The sequence below is a fragment of the Carassius gibelio genome, chromosome A6 (assembly GCF_023724105.1).
Source record: "Carassius gibelio isolate Cgi1373 ecotype wild population from Czech Republic chromosome A6, carGib1.2-hapl.c, whole genome shotgun sequence".
Taxonomy (NCBI): Eukaryota; Metazoa; Chordata; class Actinopteri; order Cypriniformes; family Cyprinidae; genus Carassius; species Carassius gibelio.
In genome coordinates, this window is record NC_068376.1 from 30,167,394 (window position 1) to 30,187,007 (window position 19,614).

Genomic DNA, 19,614 nt, shown 5'->3' on the forward strand with positions numbered 1-19,614 from the left:
ATAATTGTTTTTAAATGTATTATACTTTAAATGATCATTTATTTCTGTGATGCAAAGCTGAATTTTTAGGATCATTATCACATGATCCTTTAGAAATCATTCTAATATAATTCATTATCAAAGCTGGAAACAGTTCTGCTGCTTAATATTTTTTCAGAACTTGTGATACTTTTTAGGATACTTTGATGAATAAAAAAAAGAAGCTATGTTTTTAAAATATAAATATGTTGTAATAACAATATACACTACTGGTCAGTAATTTGGGGTCAGTAATTTTTTCTTTCTTTCTTTTTTTAAATAAAATCAATATTTTTTTATTCAGCAAGGATGTGTTAAATTGATAAAAAAAAAAATTACAGTAAAGAAAATGTATTATTAGAATTTTTTTTTTTTTTTTTTTTAAGCAGGGAGACATTGATGCCGAAACATATAATGCAATGCAATTCAATAATGATGTTCTGTCTAGTTTTAAATTGGTTTTGTGCACTTTCCAGCAGAGAAACCCTGCAAATCCAGATCCAACCAGAAGAAAAAAATATGCAAAGCAATACAATTATGATGGTCTGTCTAGATGGTTTTAAAGGGGTTTCTAGATGGTAAACCCTACAAATCAAGATCCAACCAGCAAAAAAAATAGTCTTTAAATCTGGTTTCAGCTGGTTGTTGTTGTTCTTTGTGTTGATGCTGAAACTATTGAAATGCATGGGTATCTGCAGCGCTGCAGTGTTGTAAATCTCCATCGACTCTATCATTTTGACTTTCTTTAGCTTCGGTCTGTGCCTGTTCCACATTATGATGTGCCTGGCAAAGTCTTCTAAACAGCAGTGGACAGAGCGAAATCACCCTCTCCATCATCAACGTGTTAAATATTTTATAAACTCTTAATTAAATAGCAGCTTCTATCACCCCCATGGGGATTTTAATCAGGTATTTGCCGTAAAACATGGGAATAATGCAAACCCTCAACCATCTTTCCTCATTTCAAATCCTGCCCCAGTCGAATGAAACATGGGACACTTGGAAAATCCTCTTTTTTTGGCGTATCAATATTTCAGCAGTAATAAAAAAAATACTCTTAAACAAGAAGACGAAGAAAGCTAGGCAATATCTGGCGAGCCGGAGGATAAGAAATCTGATCACAGCGAGCGTTTGATTGGAGAACAGAAACATGCTCCTGGAGTCTTTTGTGCACATTAAAGCATATGGAGATCATACGATCAACATCACATCTGCTGCCTCGATTGTGAACGTTAAAACAATAATGCAATCTGCCGACTGTTCTGGATATCCTCCGACTCTAATGAAATGAAAGCAGGATTATTTTACTTGATAAACTGTGTTATCAGTCTCGTCTGAGCACGAGACATCACTTTCCGCTCTAGTTGCATTGCTTCCTAATAGATTTCATCTGTAAAACTCTTCTCATCTGTGACCGTTCATAATATTAGACCATTCTGACTTCATTTACTCCTTAACAAGAGGCTTAAACCAAATCCCATCATGCAGCTCTCAAGCCAGCTTCATTTTGGTACACTATCCTTAGAAAGCTCAGGCTAAAAACACCAGTTTCTTCACTAGATAGACACTACCTGCTAACAGACAGAAGTGACTGACCTGGAAGCGAGGGTCAGCGCTACACAAAGTCGATCAGATTCATGATTCAAGCAGAGTTTGTGATTAGATTGTTGCTAAAGGATGTAAAGATGTAATAAAAATGAAACACACAATACGCCTGCGATAGGAAATAATGATCTAATTAGTCTTATATAGCTTGACATAGTGAGAATATGGAGGATAAAACAGCTCAGTTTTACTCAGAGACCCAAACCGAGCATGCACCAATCAATTATTGCTTTTATGTTAATGTAATATATTTATATGATATGATGCATAATATATTTTAAATAATAAACAAAATATATGGTGCAGATGCTGCTTTTAATAAGGACAAAATGTATGAAATTCTGATATCTAAGATCTTTATAAAAGTGAAAATGCATATAAACATCACCCTCTATCTCCCAATAATAAATCATAATAAGATGATATTTAAATGCTTAATTTTGTGATCAAATCACATAATGCAGTCCAATCCAAGGAACAAACAAACGTTGCTCAAAAGCCTGATATTTGATACATTTGAACATGATTTTATGGATAATAAAGTAAACTTGAGTTGCTTCAGTTCATGGTAAATGGTAAATGGCTTGACGTATTACTAACGATATCAGAGTTATTTGCATGTTTACTTTATAGAAAAAATAATGAAGATGGATGGTTGAACAGCTATACTAAAATACCTTTTACTTGAAACCAAAAGGTTTATATGTGGCCTTAAAAACATGATTGCAATCCTCCAGCCATTAAGACATGGGCGATTTTAACCAGGAAAGACTAAAACACAACCCATGGACGAACAGTTAGAGCCTGCATTGGTATTTCAGTGGTGTAGTTAGCATGAAGTGGCTGTCGGAGCAGTGGAGCTCAAGGCTGTGGCGACCTGCCACCTCTCAGGTCACACGCTAACAAAGCAAACCTGCTAGCCGCTAGCCGCGGTGAAGGAGCTAGCCGACACTCCCAATATCTCACCTCTGATGAGTGCCGAGGCAGGAACAGCTCTGTGACACCAGAGACACATGAAAAGTGTGAATAAACCAGACACACGGGTCAGACAGTCTTGTGGGTTGCTCATATATTGCATTCATCCTAAATATTTCATAAATGCACTACTGGTCAAAGGTTTGGGGTTGGTACGATTTTTAAAAAATGTATTTTTAAAAGTCTGTTATGCTCGCCGAAGCTACATTTATTTGGTTAAAAATACAGCAAAATTGTGAAATATTATTGTAATTTAAAACAGCTGTTTTTTATTAGAATATATGGATGGAATGAGAGGTAGAGTTGAGTGTCATCAGCATAGCAGTGGTATGAAAAGCCATGTTTCTGAATGACAGAACCTAATGATGTCATTTAGACAGAGAAGAGAAGTGGTCCAAGAACTGAGCCCTGAGGCACCCCTGTAGTTAGATGTTGATACTTGGACACCTCACCTCTCCCAGATCTGATTATTATCAAATGTTCAAAATCTTTGCAAATTCAGCATTTAATTTAAAATATAAATATTTTGTGGATTTGTATTTACTGTCAATTATGATCAATGTAATGCATCCTTGCTCATTAAAAGAAAAAAATTATTACTTTAAAATAAAATCTTACTGCCCCTAAACTTTATGTAGATTATGTTGAATGTCTTGTATTTGCTGCAGTGTAAATCTCAAACAAAAGAAGAGATTATGCTATCAAAATGACATTTCTATGCCATTAACAATCCCTGACAACTTTGAGTGTGGTTTTTGATGAATTTAATTTTTAGGGGCCTGATAATTTAACAATTTTCATTGCAGCTCGAACCGCAAACAAAACCGTGACATTCTCAACAGAGACAAATCGGGTCACGACGCACAAATCCCATCAGAAAACACAGGCCTTTTGTTTGCTGAAATTCATTAGCTACAAAACACCCTTTCTCAAGCGAAAGATCAAAACATTAATAATGGATTCTTGAAGTTTCATCTCACAATCAACATGCAGATCTAGCGAACACCCCTGACATTTAAGCTATTACGATTCATGGATAAAGAGATTTTGCACGAACATCCTGATACATTTTTAACAAGGAGTTTTGGCCTGTCAGACAGAGATGCTTATGAGGCAGAGAGGGTATGAAACTAATAATTATTTATCAATTACTCAACTGACTGAAATTCAGAGTCTAATGATGAAAGTAGGATGCAACTTTAACCTGATACGCATATTCAATAAGCAATGAGCAGATCAGTGTTGTACTTTAAAGGGAGATAAACAGGGTAGTTACTGTGAAAAATAAAATAAAATAAAAAATACAAAACATAAGTTATTATTAATATTAAGTCAATATGTTATTATACGTTTAATCATTTAGTTCTCATAATCATTTACAACATCAACAATTGTGATAATAAATGACAAGATTATTTAAAATATTTATAATAATTGAATACTTAATAATAAAAAAATACTGTTATTATTATTATTATAAAGTATTCAATTATATATATATATATATATATATATATATATATATATATATATATATATATATATATATATATATATATAGGTAAATAAATATGTATTTAATGGAAATAAAGTTTGAATAAAAAAAAATATTAATCAAAAATGTAATTTACTAACTGGAAATCAATAAAAAAAATTATACTAAATAGTAAAAATAGATAAAAATATAATAATAATAATAATAATAATAATAATAATAATGACAACAAAAGCAGATAAACAAAAATTTTAATAAAACATGAAAATGTAGAAGTAAAAGCTATAAAATATATTTTTTTATTTTTATTATATATATATATATATATATATATATATATATATATATATATATATATATATATATATATATACATAACAAGGAGTTACCAAACTTTAGTACTAAATAAAACCAGCTCTCCAGTACCACTCCTAATTGTTGGTTCAATAATAGTTTATTACACACTGGCTTTAAATAATAATATTCAACCTTCCTTTCAAACACCAAAGCAGTCCTGCATGCAAGTTTGAACGATTAACCCAAGTCTGCAGGAAATTATTTGAACACATTCAGACATCCTTGGCATGTGTGTTATGAACGCCTCCGTCTGTTCAGTGTCTCGGCTCTACACGTTCAAATCCTATCAATCAGTGTTCGGCGCTCGTCTGAAGGAGGAGGCTGGCACACTTTCAAAGCGCAGAGGAAATCTTTCCACTTTGCTGCGCTGCCCATATGGCGGGATGTTCTTGTCAGTGTACGGCGTGTAAAAACTCTCTTTCCACTGTTCATTTTTGCTGCCTTGCTGCCTTTCCCTGCAAAGAGACTTCTGATATTTATCGAATTGAGGTTTACATACGTCTGGACTTCAAGACTCAGAGTTAGAGAGGAAAAAATGGTGCAGTGGCCTTTTCGGCAAAAAAATCTTGCAACTCTCTCTCAGAGCTCTTTGCAGAAAAGGGACTGATGCATAGAATTAACCTTCAGGATGTCCGTGTTTCTCTGACAAGCCTTTTGAGTCAATGCGGTCTGAAAGTCTAATGTACATAGCAGAAGGTCACCGGAGGCTTTTGTGAATACAAGTGCACTTTCCTTGAAGATAAAACGCAAGACATTTGGTGAAGAAAAGACTGGTGTCATAATGAAGCATTATTGGGCTTAAAGTTAATGGCTGCAATTAAAGCTATTAAATTAAAAGAACAAAGATGATATCAAAGCCATTTAGCAGGAACAAAGGGTTAATAGGTTAAGTCTGATAAAATAGGAAGAAAGAAGGAAAAACGTCTCTATTCATATAACAGGACTCATTTTTAAAAAGTTCATAATTTTTGATGATTCTCAACACAAAATCCACTTTACTTTCATAACGTGACATTTCCATTTCAAATTTTTTTGAAAGATTTTACCATACAATGGGACAAAAGGTCCATGCAAATGTACAGAATTGTTTAAAAATTCACTTTTGAGGTATAAAATTTGCACTGTACAGTAACCTACACTAAATGTTATAAGACTGCAAACTCAACACACATTATAGCTCAGCCGTGTAATATAGACACATAAAAACCCTTAAGTGAAAGTAATTTTACAAATGTATGAAGAGAGCTGCCAATGCAGGAACCAAACGTTTAGAAAAATGAGATTTCACTAGCAGACTAATCACAGGACAGTGTGGGAGTGAGGAAAGAGACAGAAAGGGATTGTTTTAAATGACCGTCATTGGTAAAAGGCAATGGTCATATTTAATTCTATATCTCCCTAATTAAAGTCTATGATACGGTGAGCAATAGACACACAACACTAGCAGATCTATTAATAGTCTGGGCTCACGGCCCGACTGACTTCACAAGGAGCAGTAACTCTGGCTAATTTTATTATTAAAACCATCTCTCTCCAGAATACCCCTTCCATTTCTAACATCATCCTTTATGGTTCTCATTTAGACATCAGCTCCTCTTTTTCTGGCACACACACACACACACGCACGCACACACGCACACACACACACACACACACACACACACACTTCTTAATGAATTACTGCATGAGTCATATACATATACATAAACTTACAAAATACCAAGAATTATCAAGATACTATTGATTCAAGCCAGTTTTCATAATTGTTAATTGTTAGAGTGGTATTTAATCAGTAATAAAAAAAAAAAAAAATTACAATATTTACCAATCCATTTTTAATTAAGCATATGAAAAATGGCACAAAGAAAATGCCATGAACATTTCCAATTGATGATATTGCAAAGGGAAAACTGATTCAGTGTAATGGACTCTTTGTATTTCAGTTTTTGCTACTGAAGTTTAAATATTGACGCTTTCCAGAGATTAAAAAAAACATAAAAAATAACTAACGTTTTCAGTATAAACGTTAAACACCACACATCATCACAAATCGTTAAAATCGTATAAATCAGATTAAATGCTTCAGTGTTTCAAACAACTTTTGTAAAAAGAAAAAAAAAAGTTAGTCATCTTTTTTTATCAGTTTATAGATTGATCTAAAATGTAATACTGCTTACAACTTAGTTAACTGCTAGTTAGTCAAATTAGTTCTCGTACTGCCCTGTGTACTTTTTAAAATACATAAAAGAATAAGCAAACATAGTAAGTTTTATTACATTTTAAATGACTACAACTTTTAGCAGGCAATCAGCAAAAAGCTAGTTGGTTTGAATGATTGTGGCAAAGATTATTTAAGATTTAAAATAACAATTACATTTTTAAGATGCACTGAGTTTTTAACGTCATTTATTGATTCTTGTTCTAAATATTTTTTGGTGGATAAGCTTTTTTTGAATGAATTTTAGTGGGTGTCTTCTGTAAATTATGGGGGGGAAATGTATGATTGTTATTGTATTAAAAGTAAACAGCAGTCATTCTAATGTATGGAAGAATAAAATAATGTATAAAATGTATTTTATTTTATGCTTAAGACATACACATACAACTTAATAACAAACAAATTAAATCTCTATTTCTGTGTTGCTAATGCATTGCCAGTGTAGCCAAACACATGCATATTCCATAATAAGATCTTAAGAGAATCTGATTTAGTTCGGCCCACATACATCTAGAAGAAATCCAAGCCTTACGGCCAAACTTGAGCTTGATCTGTCCCAGTCGACTAGCCTGACATCATCCGCACACTTTGAGACACATCCGAGAATTGCCTCATTTAAATGCACAGCGCATGCATCTTTCTAGGCTTTCATTGTTTAGCTATAGATTTTCTCTTAAATGGAAAAATAAGCAGTAAGCATGCAACCAAAAACACATTCTGCAGTCCTACCTTTCCGACGTAAAGCGGCTCCGTCCCGGTGTATTCCTCCACAACGAAGAACTGATTCCAAACCCATCCCCTCTTCACCCGTTCATGAGACATCGGCCATTGCTCGGGACCTCTTCCCATCATCCCGACACTAGTCCTTATGGTCTGAGCGGACAGCCATCCGCAGCACTGCAGAATTCCCAGAGTCACTGCCAAAGCCTGAGCTCCTGCTCTCCAGTGGGGAGCCATGTTTAAAAACTCTCTCGTCTCTACATGGGGCAGAAGTCAAGAAACTCGTTCAAGATGAAGTTCTGAACCGCCTGATTGCTTGAGAAAAGCTCCTTGACTCTGGGGTTGAGCAAGGTAAACGAGAGTTTGCCGCTGCTCAATGAAACTATAAATCCAATAGGTTTTTGGTCATGGTAAAGGCCACCGCTCCTCAAGAGGGCATTTAAGAGGAATCTTTCTTGGGAAAATGAGGCCGTTTCGGTGCTACACAGAAATAGCTCCTCCGTTTTGATATCTGTTGGGTTTCTCAATGCAGGTACCAATCACAAAGCCATTGAAGTCCTATCAAGTTGAGTTTTAAGTTAAACAGCTACTGGACGAAGGTACAAAAAAACAACGTTTTATGGTACAGTCTTGGCAATCCCATTGTGAAATGTAGAAATGGCATTAAAAAACAAGGTGTAATCCAAATAATATGTATGCTTCACATCCCAAAGACAAAAAAGCAATCCTCAAATTTCATGAATGCAAGATTTTACTCAAACAAAGGGGCATCATTATCCCAATCTAGGTATGCATTATCCCAATCAAGCTACTTCTTGACCTGTAGGGTTGAGAATTTGACATGGGTGGGTTCATATCGACCTCAGCATCTGATCACCTGTAACAGAGCAAAAATAACTGGTTAAAGAAGCAAAACCTAATGTAATGGGGAAAAATAAATGGAAACTTATAGCTGACTATGCAACTCTAAAACGGGATCCAGTTGCAATAAGTCAATAGTGTAACAAACTCTATCGATCTTTGACCTCTTGTTATGGTGCTCTCATTGTTGTTAAACAAATACATAATTCAATACATGCCACACTTTGAAAGCAACACACAAAACACTCTTAAAGTGGTTTCAAATCTTTGTTCTTTGATTTTCTCTTGGATTCCAGAGGACTGCAGCAAGAAAACGCAGCTTCATTTAGGTGATCTACCTGAAAAGCATTTCTCAAAGCAGAAACTTTGTGCTCAGCAAGAATCCGGATAATGTGCTAAGCCCAAGAGCAATGTCTTCTGTGTTAGGGAGCCAGGTGTGGCTGGAAAAGCGAAAAGGGAGGTTTATATATCACAAACTTGAGCCCTAAGCATCTGTCTGCCGAGCTGCGGCCCACGGCAGGCACTTACACTGGAGGCTATCTGATTAATTGCATGAGGGAGCTCTAATTGGATAAAAGTATTAATCAATTAATTCAATCCATTAGAGTGGCAGCCCTAATGCTTAAAACAAACCCTGGTCAGGAAGGTGAAGATAAGCTATGGCCTCATTGTGCATCAGCCAAAGCGCCATTGGGCAGGGGAAATGATTAATGGTCTTTGAGGCTTACAGAATAAGAGAAAAACAACAACATTTAGCATGGCTGAAATGTCACAACCTCAAGGCTAAAAGATTACAGCTCATGTGGACGAGCGTCGGCCAAGAACGGCCCTTCAGGATATTAGATGTTTAACCTTTGGCAGATGGTTGCTGCGGGTTCATGTCTGGAGGAAGCCAACGAACGGTTTGCATTGTCTAGTTAAGATAGAAACATATCCCAAAAGAGAAACGACCTTGTAAAAAAGGGTTAAAGAAAATTTCTGTACTTAAGTACAATATTCAATTTCCAAATCATAATAATGTACTTTATACTCTACTACATTTGATAAAAACATGCAGTTCCTCATTCCATTTTGAATTGGTGAAATTGTCACACACTGCGAAATGTGACAGCAGTGTCTGATTCGTGAATAATCGCTTTTTTCTTTTTAATCGGTTTTAATCTTTTTAATCGGTTAACAAATCGCAATGAAAGATTCATTTGTGAATTGGAATGATTCAATTGGATCTGTTCTCGAGTCAGCAACTCACTGATTCAAATGATTCAGATTCAATAGAATGTGAGATCCTCAGAGCTCGCGTGCGCGCATGACTGATGGCCCGCGAAAAGCATGTTATAATATAATAATAATAAAAACCTTAATTTAAAAACTGCATGTTGTGTTAACGTGTAATCTTTGGATAATATTTAAATTTGTTTGATGATCTGAAACATAAAAGTGTGACAAACATGCAAAAAAAATAAAAAATCAGGAAGGGGACCAACACTTTTTCACACCACTGTGTATATATATATATATATATATATATATGTGTGTGTGTGTGTGTGTGTGTGTGTGTGTGTGTGAGTGTGTATGTGTTTCTTCATTATAGATTTTTGTGATTTAATTAATTATTAGCTCTTTATCAACTTAGTCAAACCCACTGGAGTTCTTAAAATAACCACAGTTTGGGAATCTCTGGAGTAATGTGATATTTAATGCATTTATGATGTTGATATAAAAGAATGATTTTTTTTTTTTTTTTTTACACGAGTTTGGTACATGTATTGATAGTTTTATAGCAAGTTAGGTAAAAAGAAATCTAAAAGTAAAATAAATAAAATACCTAAAATCTAACCTATAGTCAATGTTGTTTTCGTCAACAATGACGATAACAAAATGTTTTCGTTGACGCACCTTTTTTTATGACGATAACGCGACGATGACTAGCTAAAAATGGCTCTAATGTGACTAAAACATGACGAGACGAGACGAAACGAAAATGATTAGAAGTCTGACGTTCACAATGCATATCACAATGCATATTTTTGAGAAGCACCCGGCTGCAGCCTGCAGATCGAGGCGGGGATGCACCTGGGGCACTTTACGCACTGAAAGATTATTAAAAGCCTATATTGTTATACCTAATCTACACACTACATTTAAAATGAGCATAATTTAATTGTATATTATTTGTGTGTAGTGTAGTCTATATATATATACATACACTTCTTAGCTCTTGACATTCATAAATAAATATAAAATTGTGATATTTGCTGCGGGGTGAGGGCTTCGATAACTCTCTCTTTTTTGACCATACATGTGTTTGCATCCCTGAATGTTTGAGTCACTTTTATTAGACAGGGTTGTATGATGTTTGTGTTTACAAATAATATGCATCTTGTTGTTGCACTGGCAGACAAGTTGAAGCACAAGTTGTAGAGCATAAGTATGTGTTCTTCAATAGCTTGTATTTTGGGCACGTTGCTCATTGCACTTTAGCGATTTCTCAAATAAAGCCACAATTGCCAAAGTAAGAATGTTTTTATTCCTGGCTTACAGATTACAGGTTTGTATGAACAACTGACAGCGATATGCATTAACACGGTGAACATAAATGGCGAATTTCAGTCTGAGAGAACATAAAATTGTCAAATTAACACGTACAGTATATTTACCATCCCTGAGTGATGCAATCACATCATTATCACTCTTTAGGAAGACAGTTAGGACTGGTGATCTTCTTTTAGCTCAAACCAAAAGAGATTTCCAAACAAGCAAAGTGAGAACGTCCAGACACCATCTGAACGCTGCTTTCATTATCGCGCAAAAAATACCAGATGCAATTTACACAGTAATAGGATCCAGCCTATTGCAATATTATTGCACAGTACTCAAGCTAGCATTGTAGCAGATTGTAAACAGAGAAACGCTGACTTTGGTTTTGATCTTTATTCCTAAAGATAAACACACACAGTTATCACCAGAGTAACTTATTGAGCTAGTTTTAAACTAGTTTTTAAAGGAAATATTCTTTTGTTGCCAAAGCAGAAAGTTTTTTGCACTAAGTGCTAGTTATTTTTGATGCTAAAGGACTGTGACATGTGACATTTAGCTACGCTTCAACTAGCATCTCAGGTCAAGCTGTGATTCGGGTCACACTTTTCATCTAAACACGCAGGACAAAGAAAAACAGAGATCAGTGCAAACAACTGATCCTTAATATATGCATGTGAGGATGGTTGACTACAAAAAGAAAACTTCAGAAAGCCCCTAAAAAATATGCAAATATGCCAATCAAGAGAATCAGTCAATCAATCAAAAGCATGCTCATTGAGCTAACCTAATATTTTTAATGTTTCCAATTAGTCTACAATGTTCAGGCAACTCCAAGGTGATCTTGTTTATTTCCTTGCGCCCCAAAGAAAAAACTATTTAGGGTTATCTACGGTTTTCTCCTCCAGAATCTCGGCCTGACCAAGCACATGTGATGAATTATAAAGCATTATATCAAATATTTTCTCAGGGTGAATGCACTCTACTGAAGTAGTTCTCTAACTGTATGCTCAAAACTTTCAAGCCTTGGGCAGTTAACAGAGAAAAAGCACAAGCTAGTTAAAGTTTTCCCTCTAGTTTTCCACTCCTTGTGCGCTCCTGAAATTTTCATGATGAGTTTACACAATTCGGCCTTCATTAAGATGTTGCATGGAGCATAAACCAGTTCTCTGAAAGGATCTCTGGATCTCTGAGGTCTGTTCTCACCTGTTGTAGAACAACGTCAATTAGTGAATATCTGCGGAAATGCTGGTCATGTAACGCCAACGCCGGTCTTATACAGTCGTAATGCTTCCGCTACCACCCAAATCGATATTGGCAAGCCAGACGCGCTCATTCGTGACCTATTAGGTCGTGGATTGATTATAAAACATGGCTGCTACTTCTCATCAGACGCCAGCTAGAGAGCAGAAGCCATGACAGCGTTCAACCAAAGCCAGAGAGGAGACTGATCACCGCCGAGTGATGGGCTTCAGGCCAGAGAAAGAGACCACTCTCTTTCTCTCACTCTCTCCTCTGACAATCTCCTTTCACCTGCATGATATCCATCGCTTTAATGGGAAACAGTGACTGCCTATTAGCCGCTCCTGCACAAACAACCACACTGAAAACACTCCTCTAACTTTGGGATCACTCAACACACAGAGACGCATGTTAAAAACAACTCGCCCTTAGTCAAACAACTTCTAAAACATTATAAATGTCTTTAGGGTTAGGGTTAGGGTTAGGGTTAGGGTTAGGGTTATGACAACATTGATAATAATCAGAAATGTTTCTTGATCAGCAAATCAGCGTATTAGAATAATTTCTCAAGATCATGTGACACTGGAGGAATGATGCTGAAAATACAGCTTTGATCGCACATATTAATTACATTTTACAAAATATTCACATATAAAACAGTTATTTTGAATTGCTATAATATTTCAAAATTTTTCTGGTATTACTGTATTTTGATTTGGTATGTAGAAGAGACTTCATTAAAAAAAATAAAATAAAAAATGTTCCACCTGCACAACAATTATCCTTTTAATGGGAATCACTAACTGTCTTTTAGCAGTTCTTGCACAAACACAGCCCTCATTAACACTCTAATATACTCTTTAGAAATCTCAACAAATAGAGCTGCATGTCAGAAACGGCCCTCCTTTGTCAAAGTAGTTCAAAGTATTCAATGAGACGAGATCCAAAACATCAGACTGATTAAAATCTGGATTTGAAAAAGAAAAACAGTATTTGGAAACTAATAGCCTGAGGTTAATAAGCTGCTTTGGCTCTCTTCTCCGGCTGTGCGATGGTTTGATGTGTCATCCGATTATACGTTTGCCAAGCGCTCCCCCAAGCATGCATCAACGCATGAAAGCTCTCATCAAAGCCCAAACCACATGCACTTCTAATGACTGTGGTCATTTAAACGAACCCAGCACTACTGCACCGAAATCACAAAGAAATGACATATATGACATTTTTAATAAACTACTGACAAGATTTTAGAAAAGGATGCATTACCATCAGCAGTCACCTAAAACAAAAGTGAGTTATTTAAAACATTTGATAGATGGTTTAAGAGATATATGATTATTGGTTAACGTTAACCAACGATCAGCACTACCTTGTCGACAAAAAGAAAAGAGGAAAGAGCCAAAGGAAAGATCATGATAAATAATAATAATAATACTAATAATAATAATAATAATAATAATAATAAAATATTTACTAGAGTTTATAATGGTTTTCAAAGATAAATACGTTAATTTTGTTTACTGTTTTTTTAAATATTTATAATTTTTATTATTAAATATAATATAATTAAAATATTTAAACCAGTAAAATTATTTAAAAGCTAATAATAATAATAATAATAATAATAATAATAATAATAATAATAATAATAATAATAATAATAATAATTGTTGTTGTTGTTGTGTTATATTTTTGTCAATCATATTATTTCTGTAAAATTATAATATATTATAATTATTAATACTGTCACTATTATAATGCCATTATATTGGTTTATTATTATTTTAATTATTTTTAATAATAATGTTATGCAGTTAGTCAGCATTAAACATGCTGTTTTTGAGTTAACTGTCACACCACAGTTGTTTAAAAAATTGATCAAATACTGCAATTAATTAAAATTAATATTAATTGAATACATTTTGAATAATTGTCAGATACTGTACAGGGTATTTAAATTAAGCATCATTAGGTTTAAAGCAATGCCAACTGACATGAAGGCTAGCATCTACTGTATATAAATGATTATCCACTGTATGCATAAACATTAAATTCAAGGTGCATAAATAAATCCCCAACGTTTTCTCCCAAACACAGCTGCCCTTCAAAAGTTATTCAGTATTAATGTCACATACAAGTTAATTACGCCGCACACATAAACCCAAATATTTGGGAACGCGGCATCAATTAGCAGCACTCACAAACACCTGGACAAGCCTCAATACCTCTAGTGTCGCCTCACTCTTCCATTTGGCTGCGCCTCTGAGCTCTAGAGACCAGCTATTATACCCTGGAATTGGGATCCGGTTAGAAGTAGCCCTTGTCCAAGACACGCTGTTTCTTTGGCAGAGTGGACTGAGCGTGTTTAAGGGGCCGGGGCCGGGGCCGGAGCGGGGTGGAGGGATGGAGGGTGAATGTGGACTCGATTGGCAGTCGGCTGTGGCTGTAATGGATTGAGCACCAAGAGTAAATGATGCTGTAGCGTATGCTGCCTCTCATTAAGCTGCGTGTTTGCTTACAGGAAGTAATGAGAGGAGACACATATTGTCACAGCCTTAGAAAAGCTGCATGGCTAATTACGGTAATTGCAGTTTGCCGCAGCCTCCTCCCACATCCTCTCTATATCCCTCCCTTTCCTGAACGTCTGTCACCTACAGCATCTTTACACTGTCCATCTACACTCTTACACGAACAGTACAAAGTCTGAAAGTATTTCATGTTTTTGAACCTTCTCTTTCTGCTCACCAAGGCTGCATATATGGATCAAAAATACTGTAAAAATAATAGAATTTAGATTTTTTTTTTTTTTTTTTTTTTTACAATTTAATATAACTGTTTTCTATGTAAATATGTATTAAAAAAAAAAAAAAAAAAAAAAAATATATATATATATATATATATATATATATATATATATATATATATATATATATATATATATATATATAAATATATATGGCAACAAAGAAGTGAGGAAAAACTGCCGCAGCTTGAGAAATAAATTAACTATTTGGTCACAGTTTGTTTTACAGTCCAGTTCTCACTATGAACTAACTGTTAACTTTTGTCTCAGTAAACTCCTTTTACTTTTATTAATAGAGTATATACAGTAGCTGTTATGTTTAGATATTGAGTATGTTTAAGGATGTAGAATATGGTCATGCAAAATATGTGCTTTTATATATATATACAAAATTGTATTTATTTATTTATTTATTTATTATTATTGATAGCTAAAAGTACCAATAAAAAAAATTAAATAATAATAATAATAAAAAATGGCAGTGACATAGAATGATTAAACAGTACTGAAATTGCTAAAAATAAAAGAAATAAATTATATTATATACATATATAATATATTAAAATATAAATATGTAACAAATACATAATTAAAACAAATATTTAAAACAATTATGTAAACATAAACATAAAAAAAAACATGTGAAATGAGCAGAGATCTAATCTAATTTAATTAGCCATCAGACGAACATGAGACCTCACAGACAGATCACAGCATCCACACTAGCATCCGCGGTTAGCGCTAGCATCTCACTCTGCCCTTGACAGGGTGTTTACAGCCCCTCTGTGTTTGCTGTCAGCTCGCTGGAACGCTCAACAGTTTGTCCCTGACATATCGTCAGAAATCATGATAAAGTGCACAGACGACAAGAATGCAATTAAATTTGATTTGAAACACATGCAGCCACTTCAGAAACATCTCCAGCTGTTTAAATCCCAATATCAGTGCTCTCAAAACAAACAGATCGAGAGACAAGGCATGTCTAGTGACCGACTCAAATACTGACCAAAAAATAAACATAAGCGAAATATACAGTATATATATATATATATAATTCAAATTTAAAATGACAAAATTATGAACTTTGTTAAATTACTAAAATTACAAAAACTAAAACTGAAATTAACATGAAATCAATATATCAATTGTAAAAATCCATATTTAAAAAAAATCATAAAATTACTTAAAGTTAAACCAAAATTAAAATTAAAATGTAAAATATAAAATTTATAATTATTAAAATTTAAAAAAGTAATACGCTTCTGCTGAAGTACTAAAATTAGTAAAACTAAAATTGAAATAAATGTTAAAGCTATGTTAAAGCTATAGAGAAATACAAATAAAAGTTAAAGAATTAACATAAAATCACTAAAACCTAAACAAAAATTTTATTTAAAATTTATTCTGAAGTACTAAAAATACTAAAACTTAGACTGAAATAAACATGGCAATATATAAATATTAAATAATAATAATAATAGCATAGATAAAAAATTACAAAATCACATGAAATTACTAACACAAAATAAAATGACAAAGAAACTGTTTAGTTTATTTTAAAGTACAAAAAAATGACTTAACCCTAACCCTAACAATGAAATAAGCATTAAAGCAATATAGAAATATAAAAAAAAAAAAAAAAAAAAAAGAAAAATACAAAATCACTAAAAGTAAAATGAAAACATAATATTCCAAATTAATAACTTTAACACTAAAATAAGCATTAAAGTCATTTGGAAATAATGAATAAATATAGTGTTTCCCTGAAATATTATCAGAAATAAAAATAAGAGCGCACAGATGAGAAGAATGCAATTAAATTTGATTTGAAAAACATGCAGCCACTTCATACACATCTCCAGCTGTTTGAATCCCAATCGAAATAAACATAACACATCTCTGATCAAGAGGCAAGGCACTTCTAGAGACTGGCTTTAATAATGCACATTTTAGATTGACTAATTCTGGTGCACTGCGAGGATGTTGTTGTCATTTCAATGCACCAGCATTGGAAGTTTGGGACTTTTTTAATGCATTAAAGTTTCAAAGCCTAAACACAATTGCATGCTCAAATCACTGCGTCTCACCTATTGATTCCAAAGAATGGGACAAACGTCTAAAATGCAGCAAATGAGATTTTTTCATGATGCACAGCGTCCCGTAAGTGTCCAAATGAAAACCGCAGGCTTGATAATGCACAAACTTATTCAGTGAAACGGGGCCTTTTGTAGCAGAGTAAATAAGCCAGCGAAAGCCTATTGTGTGGATCATTTACAGCGAGCGGCTCAATCGGAGCTATTCAAAATGCACAGGCCGCATTGTGCATAAACAATCCAATCATGAGCCGCCCGCAGTCAACACGAGGAAAGAGTGAAGCGACACCTTATTTGACCACTTCATCATCAATCTCCATGTGCAACTCTGAGCCCATCTCTTCCACAATGCAGTTCATTTTCTACATGTCAGCCACGCAGCTGAAACATCTCATGCTATATCCCAGCTGAGAGGAGCGGTTCCCATTAGGACAAGATTCGCAGAGTGAGGCCTGAGCTCTTAGTCTGACTCCTCTCACCTTCAGCCGATCAACAGACTGCCTCCAGACCAGGTGGGGGAAAATGAGCCGGGACTAGACAAATCCAGACTTAAATCAGGTGCTCAGGGTTACAGGTCGACTTGTTTCCACACACTGGAGAAAATAAGGCAGACAGGCCAAGAAATGCTCCGACAAACAGTGGAAATCCACTCTCGTGACATCAAGAGCCATAGATCTGGGTGAGGAACTATTACCACGCAACATTCAGAACTGAAAAAGTGGCTTATTTTCTTATTTAAAAAGTGTGAATTTTATCAGATTTGGTGGAATTTGATTTGAACTGACAGGTTGTTATTGTCAACTAAACCTAAAGCAATGGTTAATGGTCACTGAAAAAAAAAAAATAATAATAATAATATTAAAATTTAAATTTAAATTTAAAATTTAAAATTTAAAATTTAAAATTAAATTAAATTAAATTAAATTAAATTAAATTAAATTAAATTAAATTAAATTAAATTAAATTAAATTAAATTAAATATTAGATGAAAACAAAAACTAAAATTAACACTGAAATAAACGTTAAAGCAATTAAAACAATAGAGAAATGTAAAAAATATATATATATATATATAATATAATATAAATGACAAATCTCAAAAAAGTGTTTACGTAGTAAAATTACTAAAACTAACACTGAAATAAACATTGAAGAAATATTGAAACTATAAAACAGTAAACAATTAACAAAAATATAAATCATTTAAAATTATTTAAACTTACATTAAATTTAATTATAAAACATAAACTGAAGTACTAAAAAAAGAATACTGAAATAAACATTAAAGCAATGTAGAAATGTAAAAATAAATAATAAATTATTATTTAAACACAAACTGAATCAAAATATAAACCTGAAAATTAAGTTTGAAGTACTAAAATGACTAAAACTAACACTGAAATAAACATTATAATGCTATATATATATATATATAGTCAAGGATATCAAATTATTTTAGACTCAACACAAAACTTCATTTGCAATGCTTATTATTTTGAAACAATACTGAATCAGACGGACCATGATTTGATCCATCTGTCCTTGATTGAATCGTGAAAGCTGTGCGCTTGCAGTGAGTTGTGGACTAATGTTCTCCTGAAAAGTCACAGAACGGCCTCTCCAAAGCTCTCCGAGCTCCTCACCACGCTTGTCATTACACAAATCAACAGCATGCGAGCCCTAAAGAGTCCCTGGGTGTTATTTATTTCCCATCACACACTATCAGACCTCACAAATGTTTTGACAGGCCCAGCCCATCTCTCACAAGACTTCAGGGAATACACAAAGATAACCGGCGACCTCTGAAACCCAACAACAGTCCCGGAGGAACAGGAACACAGCAAAACATGTGCCCATATTATATTATACAAGTCCTAAAATCTCAGAGAAGTCATTATCGCACCTCCATCTCAGACGAGCACTCGGGGCACAACGGCTAAAGACGGTGAAACGGGAGCGACTCTGACTTCCAGCGCTGCAGAGTGATGGGAAACATCATGTAGATTGGAGTCTTTAGCTTCTGCGTCTCCAGGGCCGCGTGCCGAAATTGGAAAAACAGTGCAGATGGCAGGGGAGCCGAACGCATCTTCTGCACTATAAACGACGGCATCCGTCGAGTGCACGCCGAACATCTGGCCTATTGTGCATTTGTCATTTTCATGACCTTTAGATGCGATGAGAAATCTGAAACACAGTCGTGACGTGCTCGGGTGAATCTCACCGAACCTGTCCGAAATATACACCGCTCATTTATCACTGCACAAGTAAAAAGACTGTTTTAAGGAGGTTTTGTTTTTATAACATCGTGACATTAATTTTATGACACTTAAGTGCATGCCAAGCTTATTATAATGCAATATATATATATATATATATATATATATATATATATATATATATATATATATATATATATATATATAATTAATATATATATATATATATATATATATATATATATATATATATATATATATATATATATATATATATATATATATAATATTTTTCTTTTTTTTTTTTTTTTTTTTTTTTTTTTTTATTGACAGATAGTTATTCTTAACTCAAGCAAAAAAAAAAATCCTTAACTGAGAAATTTGGTATATGAACATTTGATAAAAAACCTAAACTTATTTTGAATTATTATTTTAAGTTCAAAATCAATGTTGAAATACTAAAATTAAATAAATAA

The 19,614-nt window shown here is 33.8% G+C and overlaps 1 protein-coding gene across 1 annotated transcript in view; it reads right to left on the bottom strand.

The window, feature by feature from the left end:
* The window catches only part of LOC128016041 (cadherin-22-like), a 166,537-nt gene that overhangs the window by 74,258 nt on the left and 72,665 nt on the right, over positions 1-19,614 (bottom strand). Inside the window, exon 2 of the mRNA XM_052600359.1 lies at positions 7,398-8,265. Coding sequence (XP_052456319.1) covers positions 7,398-7,625 — 228 coding nt within the window. The 5' untranslated portion in view covers positions 7,626-8,265. The remainder of the gene's footprint in view (positions 1-7,397; positions 8,266-19,614) is intronic.